The sequence below is a fragment of the Rousettus aegyptiacus genome, unplaced genomic scaffold (assembly GCF_014176215.1).
Source record: "Rousettus aegyptiacus isolate mRouAeg1 unplaced genomic scaffold, mRouAeg1.p scaffold_m13_p_5, whole genome shotgun sequence".
Classification (NCBI taxonomy): domain Eukaryota; kingdom Metazoa; phylum Chordata; class Mammalia; order Chiroptera; family Pteropodidae; genus Rousettus; species Rousettus aegyptiacus.
Window position 1 is genome coordinate 48,739,194 of NW_023416308.1, and position 13,921 is coordinate 48,753,114.

Here is a 13,921-nt window from a genome sequence, read left to right on the forward strand (position 1 = left end):
TTCCTCACTTGTAGATACTATTTGAAAATATATATTTGGTAAAATTGTCACTTAATTTAATTCTGACTCTAATACCTTTATATTGCTAGATGAAGTAAGAGAGAATTTTGAAAAACATAAAATTATATGCATATGTAAGAGAATTGTGATAGCAGTATAATTTGGGTGTTACTACCTCCAACACTTTGTAAGGAATTCTCCTCTTTCCTCTTTCTGCCTCTCTTGATCCTTTAAAATCTCATTTCCTTTCCCCATGTTTGATGGCCTAGGTTTATGTTATGACATGCCTTTTTATTACACTGAACTTCCTGAGTAGAAAAACCCTGCCTTGTCTTTATAGCCTCTATTTCTGCTTATTGAGATTTGGTGGACTTATTTAGTAGATGAAATCAGAGACTCCTTGTAAACTAAAGATATTGTGAAATTAAAACTGACCTACTTTTTATTTGATAACAGTGAACGTCTGAAATGTGTGCTAACATAGGGAAGAGACTGACACCTCCAATTTCTATGTTGTATGATTTACACCTTAGAATACTGACAGCTGTTTACTAATGACCCCTCTTTAGAATAACAGAAATAGGTATAAATTAATTCTTTCAGAATATTTCCCTCTCAGGAAAGAGGATATAAATATATCATCTATTTATATATGTTTATATATTTGCATTTAACAGAATATCACTAGAGAAAGTCTTCCCTGTAATCAAAAATTATATGCTCAAAATTCTGAGCAACCTAAGCATTACAGATCTGTACATGTTACTTATGTAGGTTGTTCTGTTCACCCTTTCTAAGAACAAAAGCCTAGCTAATTATTTTTTATTGTGAAACACAAAAGATGGAAGAAGCTAACACCTTAGTGAGTAGGCCAAGTCATTGAATCTGTTTTGCTCTGAGCCAATCCAACCTTACTTTGGATATTTCCTAATGCTCCACAAAAGGAACTCCAACATTTGAGTGAGCTCTCGCTGGTAGACAAATGGATGAAATTATAGCATTCTAGTCCCATATTTTTTTTGGAAATCGTACTTACTTCAGAAGACATGTTGTTGATAAAAGAGCTCTAACTTCTTAAATGACAATAGGAGATTAAAGATGATTATATTTACCTTATAAAATGTCAAATTTATAATTTATTTTATTTTATTTTATTTTTTTATGGTCTCAAACTTCTAGGGCCTTCCTGGATCAATAAAACCGAGAAAGCTTTCTTCAGAGGTAGAGACAGCCGAGAGGAGAGGCTTCAGTTGGTGCAGCTGTCCAAAGAAAATCCAGAGCTACTAGATGCAGGAATCACGGGGTATTTCTTTTTCCAAGAGAAAGAAAAGGAACTTGGAAAAGCTAAATTGATAGGTTTCTTTGATTTCTTTAAGGTAAGTGTTTAAGTCGTCCTGGTTGGATATGAAGTGATAAATTTGTAAATAACTAGGCTTGGGTTGGTTTCTCTAGAACTGACACATACTTTCTTATTAGGCATGAGGAATTACAAAACTCACTGTGGTTTCCTTTTGTTGTTGTTAATTTCGTCTACCAAGTAGCTCAGAACTATATTTACTACTTAAAACATAGTACAAGGATTAACCTGGGGTTTGGGTACATTTCTCTGTTTTTCTCTTTTTTGTATTTGCTTTTAGCAAACTGGAAATATATATGTCTTTTACATAAAGTGCTCTCAAATGCCTTTTGTAAATAGAGTACAAATTCCATATAAGTGAAATAGGAGCTAGCATTGGGGTTAGGTCCTGCCTCGAGTTCTGCCTCTGCTACTAAAGGTGGGGCCTTCATCTCTTAGTGCCTCGGGCCTCTAAACACACAGGGGGCGATCCCTGCCTGGCTCCTTGAGAGCACTGTCGTGAGGTTCAAAGGAGATGAGATGTGAACAATGTGACAAAACCTGACGGGCTAGTACACTCCTTGGTACCAATTATTTAGGAAAAATATTAATTAGTAAATCTGTGAATATGTTCTTTTCATCTCAGTGTCATATAATGAAAGAACAAGGGATTTGAACTCAGAGGATAGAGGTTTGTAAATTTCTCTAAACACTAGTTTTCTCATTTATGAAAAAAAAAAAATGGGGAAGATGACAATACCTACTTCACATTATTATAATTGAATGAGATTTACTTCCCAAGAAAAGTGGTTGTGAGATGTAAATCAAAGTTTATCAATCCAATAAATATGTAAACAGAGTATGTACTTTGTCACCAGCATCACACTGGTCCTTAAACTTCTCCAGGTCTCTGTCTTCTCAACTCTAAAACTGAGCTTTGAGATAATGCCTTCCTTTTTCATACTTATGTGAGTACAAGAAACAGAGGAAACAATGTATAAATGAAAGCGTACTCTGTTATCAACATTCATCTTTAACATAGAACTTTTGAAAATAGTTTTTCTACCTGGTTACAGAAATCTGAATTCCCTATTACACAGACATAGTTGAAATGATATTCTTGATTGTTAAAATTATTTATCATCTTATCTTGAAATGCATCGTATTTCCTAAAATTGACCTTGTACAGTCTGCTTATGACTTTAATACAAAGAGAAATGGTGAGTTACAAAATAAAATATAAAACTGTTAAACAATAAAGTTGGAAAGTGGAAAATAATTCCTTTATATTTAGTATGACTGTATTGATGAGAAGCAGACGTGAAGCAAATGACTGTTAAAATTTTTGTTTATGTTTGTTTTAATCTTTTAGTACAAGTATCAAGTGAACGTGGATGGGACTGTGGCTGCTTACAGATACCCGTATCTCATGCTGGGTGACAGTCTGGTTCTGAAGCAGGACTCACCATATTATGAACATTTCTATATGGCACTAAAGCCTTGGAAACATTATGTTCCGATCAAAAGGAACCTTGGAGATTTGCTGGAGAAAGTTAAATGGGCCAAGGTACGCTTTTGGAAGTTTAGTTTCTTTAGGCAATAACAAATTCATGAGTATTAGTGACATGAGTTCCATCATAACACAATTTAATTTGACATAATTTGGCCAAAAGATATGTTTTATGAAAGTTTTATTCCCTTGAAACACCTAAAGAACCAATATCAGGATCATTTTGTATACCCTCTGTCAACATTTTTGAGGATTTTTAGATTTGAAGTCTAGAATATAGATTTTTCTAAAGGAAGCACTATTCATGCATATACACATACAGAGAAGCAAAATCACACCACGTACAAGTTGCAGATTGAAAAGACCAGGGTTAAAGCGCATAATGCACAAGAAATATTTAAGGCAATTTTGGTACTCTTACCCAGTTAAAAAACGGCACAAGTTTGTAATGAATGCATGATATACAACATCCCAAGAATCACAAGTTTCCCATAAAATAATTCTTTTTAAAAGGAAGTGTTAAAAAGCTATCGTATTTTATTATGAAAGTATAAAAATTGACTCTTCCATTGTTAGACTTTATTCTCTAAGTTCCTGAGAGGCAATATTTGGTTATGGAAATAACTGGGGTGCTTGAGGCAGAATAATTTTTGTGACCCTGTATAAAGAGTTAGAATTGCTTACAAATGGCTTTTCCTATGGGCAGCATGGTAGAATATTAACTATTTTCCAAAAGTATAATTAGGAATGCTGACTATTCCTGGAACTGAAGGAACAGCCTGGGAGTACTAATGACTGAATTTTTTATTACAACAGTATATAGTCTTTCATAGGTAACTTTTGGACTCTGGTTGCATATTAAATGGAGTTTTTAAGAAGTGTTGTAACATTAAAACTGATTCATTCTATTCTAGTTGGTATTTTAATATTAAACAGAGAAGGCCAGAATGGGAGAAGAGGTGATGAGCCATAAACTTCCTGGATAGCTAGGAAAATACCACGATAGTCACAATAGAGGCTGCATGTGGATTGTTGCACTTGGAGCGTGGGCAGGGTTAATGGGCCTGTGGAATAGGATACAAACATGTATGATTATTTCTGTATAGCAGAGATGTCTAGGAAAGTACTTTATTTCCATAGCCTCATTCTTAGGTTATATTTTCATCATGTTCCATCTCTCCCATGCCTTTTATATTCAATCCTATGTCTGTCCTATCCTACACTCAACCTTAGCTTCGTGTATGGGTCACAAGAGTAATTTTCATTCCTTGTTTCTTTTTAATCTTTTCAGGAAAATGATCAAGAAGCCAAGAGGATTGCAAGAGAAGGGCAGTTGACTGCTAGGGACTTGCTACAGCCACACAGGCTTTACTGCTATTATTACAGAGTACTGCAGGTCAGTGCAGAGTATCCATCCTGCTGGGTCATGTATCCTCAGACCACATGCTTGGCCTGAGTGCCTCGCTTCCTGGAGGGGTTCAGAGAGTCAGCCTGTGGAACTCTGGTTAAGCCAAGGCACCAGCCTATGGAAAGCAGGAGTAGTGCTAAGTCCCTTTATAGCCACCATATTTTTATCTCCATTCATTATTATATAAAAAAAAGAATGCTTAGAGCCCTTACAAAATAGATTAAAAGCTTCTCCCATCTTGTCAGTGCTGTTTTAGTAAATGCCTGATGGAATTTCTAGCTTAGGTGTTCTCTGAACTTCAGAGAACATCTTCCCTCATCTGGAAAACAAGAGCCGTAGACTAGAAGTCATTAACGTCTCTTTCTGCTCAAAATGTCCACCTCTATTCTCCCTACTACTTAAGAGTCATGCTTTTGCTATCACAGTACAGGATGAAAAGTAAATATTTAGCTTGTTATATAAAACAATCAAACAAATGAAAAATATTTATAATAGTTCTAATACTTTAGGACTGAAAACTGAAGAACTGTGCAAATGTTTATTGGGAATCCAAGTGTTTTACTTAGTAATATCTAGTCAGGAAGGAAAAAATAAGAAATGTTTTTGTGTTTAACCTAAACTTTCTTTGTAGGCACAGAAAAAGTAAATTTCCTCAGATGCTTGTGAATGCTACCCTCTCATAAAAAATTAAATAATAAATTATACTATTTAGTAGAAGCCCCCTTTCCCTTAAATGAGTTCCGTTCTTCCTGCTGGACTACCTATAATTTTAATAGTAGGAGTTTCTTCCCCTGCAGTATCGATTAGGCTTTTGTACTCATGTCAGTATTTTGTTTGGCTTGGCCCTGGACCAGGAGTTTACAGCTAAATGTACCTGGAACCACTGAACTGAAACATCTAATTTATAGGAATATTTGTCGGTGGCTAAAGTGGGGAAATATTTCACAGGCCTTTTGCCACTTAGAAAATACGTGTGACTACCGGCCTAAAGGGAAGGATGTGAGACCACCAACTTTATTTCAAGATGTTTATCATCCTTGTTTGCTGATTTGAATATTCAGTAAAGTTAATTATTCATTAACAAGCAGAGGATAAATGCTAAGAAGTGCTGTAGTTTCAAACATCTTGACATCTTTTTTGTAGAAGCTTCCTACCTACAATAAAATTGTGGATTAGGGTTCCTTCTTAGATTATGAAATATTACACTAGTACCTGTAACAACTGAAGTTCAAATGTAACTTTAGGACTGCAATAACCAGTCCAAACCAGACCTTTGGTTTTAGTCTGAAGACATGCAGCAACTAGAAATGACAGTGAGAGTGTGAACTAATCTTTTCATTGCTTTCAAAAACACATTTCAGAAATATGCTGAGCGCCAGTCCAGCAAACCTGAAATACGTGATGGAATGGAACTTGTTCCTCAGCCAGATGACAACACATCCATCTGCCAATGCCACAGGAAAAGGCCAAGAGAAGAGCTTTAAGTCAGTCTGGATTCATACTCCTCCTGCATATGCTGGCTACATCCTCAATGGAAGCATTCAAGAATATCTAAGCTGTGAAGACCACAGTTTGTAAGACTTTACCCACAGAACTAGTTCTTTTGGTACCTTTATATAATGTGGACGGATAGAGCAATATTAGAGCAAGTATTACCAAGTACTTTCAGATATTAATTTCTTTTCAGTAAGAACTGCTATTATCAGCATCGCATCACAGTTTCTCTAAAAAGAAAACTTGGGGATCACAGTAGAGAGGCTTGCCAAAACATAAATCCTTCTCTGTGAAACTATATACATCATATTTGTTGGATTGTTTCTATCCCTTTTTCACTTTCCCTCTTCCCCTTCCATTTATGAAGAAAAAGTATTTGTACAGAGTTTTTCTTCCAACTTGATGCATAGTTTCTCCTCCTACAAGCTACTTTTGACATTCAGTAATAGCAAGCCCCCTCGTAGACAGTCTAATAAGAGTAATTAAGGAAGAAGAGGATGGCTCAGTTATTAAAGTAGACTGGATTCTATGGAGGGAATTTTTTTTTAGAGCTCATTCATAGCTTTTCAGCTAAGTTTTACCAACCTCTGAGACAAAATTAAGAATATATTGTGCCTTAAGATAGTAATTTCCAATCCATGTGGGTTGTACATCCATCAAGGACAACACGGTTATTAAAATACATGAGAACATTCTATAAGTACCGTTCATTGTCTATATATTGAATAGATAAGAGGTAACTATAGGGAGGTGAGGATCTGTAATTCTTTTTAATTATTAAAAGGGATATTTGAAAATCTCTGCAACAAACTGCAGAAAGCCTGGCATCTTGGGATTCACTAATAAGCTGACAACAAAGGCAAGCATTCGTTCCTCACAGCACTCCTCCTCCATTTCACTGGGTTGCATTGCTAAGATAAAAATTTTGGAAATTTCCTCTGCCTTTTAGGACTGGGTCAAGACTTAAGACTTATAGCCCAGAAATTCATTACATGCTCCTTATAATATAACACCACCAACCCAAGATTCAGTTCACTAAAGGACACACTCCAAAAACAAGAGCTGTTTACACTCTCAATCTAAAAATATTTACCTCCGTAATTGAAATAGTTACTTAATCTAGAAAACGGTGAAAGCACTTTAAAGTAGCTGTAGCTATTATATTTTGAAAATTAATAATTTTTTAACTAGATAAAAGCAAAATCGCATTTAAGAACAGTGTAATCAAAGCCAAGCATCCATGAAAAACTCTTAATACCCACCAGCTATTCAAAAGCACAAATGTACAAGCATAAAATAAAGGGTAAGTTGTATTGAGACTATCCCCTAATGAGTCTGTGTCCTACATATATTGTACTTGGAGTTTGGGGTTCATCAAAACTGATATTATGGAAAGGAAGTTTGATCTCCCTCACATCTCCCAGACCTCAAACCCCAGGTCCTTCCAGATGGCTAATGGCATTTTGTTAGAAACATCTTAAAATTTTTAAAATTTATGTGACCTGCTACCAAACAGGCCTGCTTGTTAAAAGTGAGCTGAGACAAGCCAGGTAGCTTCTGGGTGTGGAATAGGGAGGATGTGCCTAAGGAGTTAAGTGGAGCTCCTCAAGAAATTCCATAGTGAGAAAGCAGCCTTAATCCTGATATTCTTCCATCATATCAACTCAGCCATAGCCTTTAAAAAGATTTTTATGTGGCTTTCTGGTTTGTCAACATGAATATAATTTAGTAAAAATGGGATTACTAAAACCATGATTCTTTCCTTTTCAGTTCACATTTTACCACATTTTCCATTAGTCATTTTTAACACTTCAACTTTCATGAAAAAACATCTGATTTTAAAAAAGAGGGCAGAGATGTAAGGATATTCAAGTAAATATAATAACTGCATTCATCTAAGCTATGGACATTTTTGTGCAATTGTTTCTATTAATAAAATGTTGGAAACACTTTAGCCATCATGAGGGAGTTGGCTAGATATTGATACATCAAGGAATACAGTACAACCATTAAAAAGAATGAAGTAGCTCTAAATGTACTATCATGAAAGATGTCCATGACAGTATTCAGTGGTAAAAATAAGTAATGAACAATATGCATAATGTGAAAGCATTTAAATAAAATAAAAATATATCTGAGTGGTTGAAAGTTTGGAAGAATACTCACAGCATCTGAGGAGGGGATGGAGAAAAGGGAACTTTTACCTCTTGCTTTATATCTGTTTATGATATTTAAAATGTTTTTACTTTAAGTATGATTCAAATTTTAAAATAAAGAAAAATATAAATCTAGTAAGAGACAATAAATGCACAAAAGATATACATAAGAAAATGGATCTTCATATTTTCCATTATGTTGTTTTTAAATCTACTATGTGTAGAATTTTATATCATTGAACATATTATATACACTTTTTAAATAAAGTAAATTTTGTAAATAAAATTTTGAAAAAGACAAATTTTGTTTTTTAAAAAAGATTGAAACCACCTATAGCCTTTGTATTTCTGTAACTGGGGTAGTCTCATTTTAATTCCATTAGGCGTTCACAACTACATGAACCAAAACTTGAACCACCACCGTGAAATCTCTAATGAGTAAAAATCTAACATCACAGGAAAAGATATTTGTGCTTTCCACCATTATTTTCAGTTATTTCAGGTGAAAATACAATTTGTTCAGTGTCTTAGTTTAGGTTGTCATTATAACAAATATACCAGACCGAGTGGCTTAAAGAGCAAATATTTATTTCTCACAATTCTGGAAGCTGGAAGTACCTCATTAAAATTAAAAACAAACAGAAAACTTTTATCATTCAGGAAATTCTGAATGTTTTTGAAACTGTGTATTTAAAAAGAGGGCAGGGATGTAAGGATATTCAAGTAAATATAAAAACTGCATTAGTCTAAGATAAATATCTCAGAGATAAAGACCAGATATATTCTTTATGATACCACAACATCTGTGAGGGCCTAAGAACTGAGGACCGCCTGTGTCACGAGGCTGACACGAGGGCATTAAGTAGCACGATTACCCTCACTACGGAAGGTTTGGGACAAAGATCTGAGCCTTACAGTTAATATATTCATTAACCAAATCCCATCTGATTTCTTTTAGAGCATGTGATAGGGGATAGTTTAAAATAGGCAGAGAGCAAATCTCTCACTTCGATTTCTAAGGGTTATTACCCACACCTTTAATTTGAACTAGCGGGCACCAAGAAGTATCATGCTTCAAATGACAATAAACCAGCTAGACAAAAATGAAGCGGTTTCCCTTTCACACCCTGTTCCCTTAATTTTCTCCTCCCCAAAGAGTAACAAGAACTCACTGCCACCAGCTGTGTCACTAGGACCACTAGCACTGCATTATGGAACAGGGACCTGCTATCTGGGTGGGAGCTAAATGAGTTCATTGAGGAAAATGGCTTATTTCTGCCCCATATCTTATCATTTAATATCAGAGTGATTCACTAAGTGAGTCTCTGATTTGGAATAGCTTGGGGTGACACAGAGACTTAAAAAAGGGGAGAATATTATAACAAGGTTCTGTTCTGGTTGCCAAATGAAAGTTTTATGTTCCCTCTGAATAACTAAAATTTGAAGGGTAAGATACCATCTAGATTTACATAGCTCTCTCATCTGAGACCAAAAAGTAACATAAAGAAGCCTTTAAAGTGCAAGTATCCAAGAGCGGGGTGGGGGTGGGGGTTGGAGGGCAGGTAGGAGGTGGAGGGGCTGCAGTGACAAACTTCCATTACAGCAACTTCCCTAAGAACAAGTGCCCCGTTTCAGTGGTGGGATGGGGCCTGCACCTACCAGCTACAAAGGATCTGGCTCTTGTCTTCACATTTAAAAACATCACGTTGGAACCTTAAAATTGCCCACAGTGAGAGTGTTTTCAGCACCGAAAATTGGCAAATGCTAAAATCGGGGTTTTATTATTTTTTTTTGAGAGTGGTTCACTAGCACACCACTGCTAATATTACACGTTTCTTTTGTTAACTAATTTAAATTGTCTTACCAAAAAGGAAAAATCCTGGATCGTTCAGGATACTCAGGCAAGAATAAGAGAAATTCTAACTTGCCTACCTGATTTGGGCCCTCATCTTGATTTTTAAGAAAAAAAAAAAAATGTTATTGCTACTAACATTGTCCATTGATAAGCTCCTTTTAAGACAGCAACAGGACAATCCTTAACAAGAATCATGGGGATGAGGAAGACAGATTTTTGTGCAAAGAAGTAGACTAATGTGCCAACTCCCTTCTCCCAGCCTCTTCAAACTCCTAAACCTCATAACAGGAGTACTGATGCCTGGTTGGAGGCCCTTCTGGCTTCCTCTAGGCCACTACATGACTTGTATATTTGGCCCACACTCCTACTCACGGTGACGTTGTGGTTCTCTACTATGTGAGATATTTATAAAAGATTTTGTGCTCACATCCAAGGGCACTCTTGTCCATTGATGAAATTTGTTCCAGTGCTGAAGTAGCAGAAGGAAAGAAATGGCATGTGATTGTGACTCCTACCTCTGCACAAAAAATTTCCCCTTCTCTCTCATTAATTCATTTATTTCCTTATCTCTTGCCTTTGTCTTCTAACTGAAAAGCAAAAATACTAATTTTATAAATATAATACTAGAACAAGTATAATAAGAAGAAAAAAAGAAAAGAGGAGAAGGGCAATAAAGGTATGATAAACAGAAAGAAAGAAGGAAGGACAGATTTCTATAAAATTACCCAGACGTTCCCCTGATTTCTGTTTCCTAGATTTAAGCAGGTACATATAAAAGAATAAACAGAAAACCTTATTGTTTTGAGTCTTAACGATCCTTTGTAACTACTTCAAAGAAAGATACTCTTTCTTTTAAAGAACTGACAGATTTTTATATATATTGGAGCAATAAAAAAAGGTCTGAGCCTACTACTAAGAAAACACTGAATTCTTCTGGATTGAATTATAGGCAAAATAGTAACACTTGAACAGTAACTACTAGAATTTTTTTTTAGTAATTCAGACAGGCACTTCATTGAACATATGTAGGACTGATCTTAAAAGTAATATGTAAACAAGGTAGTATCTGTTAATGTGTTTTTATATTTCATTCTCTACATTAAAAATACTTTTAAAAATAATTTACTAGTTTATATTTATAGTTTTTAATTTTTAAAATTGTGGTAAAATATATATAAGCTTACCATTTTAACCATTTTAAGAGTACAATTTAGTGGCATTAAGTATATTTAACATTGTTGTGCAGTTTTGTAGTTTTTAATTAAAATCTTAAACCTAGTTTCTACTAGATTAAAAATTATGTATAAGTACACGTTTCCATGACTATACCTTTAAAGTTTATTATTCATAGCTACTGTGAAAATTAATACATTGAGGTAACTACATGAAAGGGAACTAAAGCTCACTCCTCCTGCTTATTATGATTGTAATAATGATTTTAAAGAACTCTGGGAAGTTCTAGGCACAGCAATCAGACAAGAAAAAAAAATAAAAGGCATCCAAATGGGAAGAGAAGACGTAAAACTGTCATTATTCGCGGAAGACATGACACTCTATACAGAGAACCCTTAAAGAGTCCACCAAAAAATTATTAGAACTGATAAATGAATTCAGTAAAGTAGCAGGATATAAAATTAATATTCAGAAATCAGTTGTATTTTTATACACCAACAATAAACTATCAGAAAGCAAAATTAAGAAAATAATCCCCTTTACAATTAAATCAAAAACAATAAAATACCTAGGAATAAATTTAACCAATCAGGTAAAAGACCTGTGCCAGGAAAATTATAAGTTAGTAAAGAAAGAAATTGAAGATACAAATAAAAGGAAGCATATACCATGCTCATGGATAGGAAGAATTAATCTCTTTAAAATGTCTTTACTGCTCAAAGCAAGCTATAGTGTCAGTGCAATCCCTACCAAAATACCAATGGCATTTTTCACAGAACTAGAACAAATTTATATAAATTTATATAAATTTTAGAACAATAAAAGACCCCAAATAGCCATGGAATCTTGAGAAAGAAGTTGGAGGTATCATGCTACCTGATATCAAACTATACTACAAGGCTATAGTAATCAAAAGTATGGTACTGGTATAAAAAAAGATACGTAGATCAATGGAACAAAATAAAGACCTGGAAAAAAATCCACACCTATACAGTCATTTTATTGATGATAAAGGAGGCAAGAATATAGAATGGGGTAAAGACAGTCTCTTCAACAAATGATGTTGGGAAAACTGGACAGATACATGCAAAAAAAAAGGAAACTGGACCACAATCATATACCATGTATAAGAACAAATTCAAAATGAATTTAAGACTTAAATGTAAGACTCAAACCATAAAACTACTTCCTAGAAGAAAACATAAACAGTAAAATCTCTGACATTTCTCTTAGTAATATTTTTTCCTGGAAACCAAAGAAAAAAATAAACAAATGGGACTACACCAAACTAAAAAGTTTTTGCACAGCAAAGGAAACCACCAACAAAATGAAAAGACAACCTAATAAATGGGATAAAATATTTGCCAATGATACATCCAATAAGGGGTTAATATTCAAAACATATAAAGAACTCATACAACTCAACAACAAAAAAAATTCCAGACTCATAGATACAGAGAACTCAAACTGGCGATTGCCAGATGAGAGTGGGGCTGGGAGGCTGAGTAAAAAAAGTGAAAGGATTAAGAAGTACAAATTGGTAGTTACAAAATGGTCACAGGAATGTGAAATACAGCATAGGAAATATAGTTAATAATATCATAATAACTATAACCATATGATCCAGCAATCCCTTTACTGGGTATTTACCCCAAAGACTTGAAAACTCATATCTGAAAAGATATTTGCACACCAATGTTCATAGCAGCATTATTCATGGTGGCCAGGACATGGAAGCAACAAAAGTGCCCTATGATAGATGATTGTATAAACTGTGGTATATATATACACTGGAATATTACTCAGCCATAAGAAGAGATGAAAAACTGCCATTTGTGACAACATGAACGGATCTCGAGATAATCATGCTGAGCAAAATAAGCCAGACAGAAAAAGTTGAAAATCATATGACATCACTTATATGTAGTATATAAACCTAAAAGCAACAAATGAACAGGACAGACAGAGACTCAGGGACATGGACAATAGACTAGTGGTTACCAGAGGGGAGAGAGGAGAGGGAAGGTAGATGGGGTAAAAGGGGTAAAATATGTGGTAACAGAAAGAAATCTAACTATGGGAAGTGAAAACACAATGTAAATATTTATGCCTTACTGTTAAAAAGTACAGCTGAAACCTGATTTCAATAACCAATGTCGATAAAAAATAATAATTTTTAAAAATTACACACACACACTAAACTGTGCATAGTGCCGGGTGGGTACTGGACTAATTGACGGGATCGCTTCATAAATTATATAAAGGTCTAACCATTATGCTGTACACCTGAACCTAATATAAAATAATACTGAATATCAACTCGATTTGAAAAAAATAAAAAAGAACTCTGGAAGTTCAGTGAGTCATGGAATTAGCCTACAGAGACTTTCTTCTGTACAGTTGTTTTTATTATCTAAGGAAATTTTTCTTCCAGTATTTTCCCCCTAGACATTAATCTTTCTTATAAACTAATTGTATTGCATGCATAAGAATAGGAGAGAAATAACAGAACTGGGCAGTTTCTAAAAGGGTTGTGTGACATTGCAATAATACACGACTAACAAAAGCATTGCCAGCCTGCGAGATATATAGAATTCAAGCAAATCAAATTTGCTTTAGATTTGTATAATATACAAATTTGCAATATTTGTATAATTAAGGTTATCTGGAAATCCATTTAAGAGATCATGGTTTCATTTAAAAATTGATTTAGGATTTACCAGCTAAAAAGCTTACATTTAGAAATAGCATTGGACTGCAGTCACGTGCCACTTATTCTTTGATCCCGAGCAAGGCCTGTCTCATCATAAAAAAATTAGTTTTCCTGCTTATAAATGAAAAAATTCAATAGAAAAGATTTCACCATATTTTTCCAACATCTTTAAAGTCTTTGAAGTGCCCAAGTTTTATAATATGTTGAGGCAAACTTCTCAGAAAATCCCTTCGTTTCCTTTCCAAAATCCTTTGTCAAAAAGCCACTGACAGGCGC

At 34.5% G+C, this 13,921-nt stretch overlaps 1 protein-coding gene across 1 annotated transcript in view; it reads left to right on the forward strand.

Moving 5' to 3' along the window:
- Positions 1–7,078, forward strand: part of POGLUT3 (protein O-glucosyltransferase 3) — a 26,270-nt gene extending 19,192 nt beyond the window's left edge. The window contains exons 5-8 of the mRNA XM_016160593.2: positions 1,180–1,376; positions 2,709–2,903; positions 4,138–4,242; positions 5,616–7,078. Coding sequence (XP_016016079.2) covers positions 1,180–1,376; positions 2,709–2,903; positions 4,138–4,242; positions 5,616–5,738 — 620 coding nt within the window. The 3' untranslated portion in view covers positions 5,739–7,078. The remainder of the gene's footprint in view (positions 1–1,179; positions 1,377–2,708; positions 2,904–4,137; positions 4,243–5,615) is intronic.
- The last annotated feature ends 6,843 nt before the right edge of the window (positions 7,079–13,921 follow it).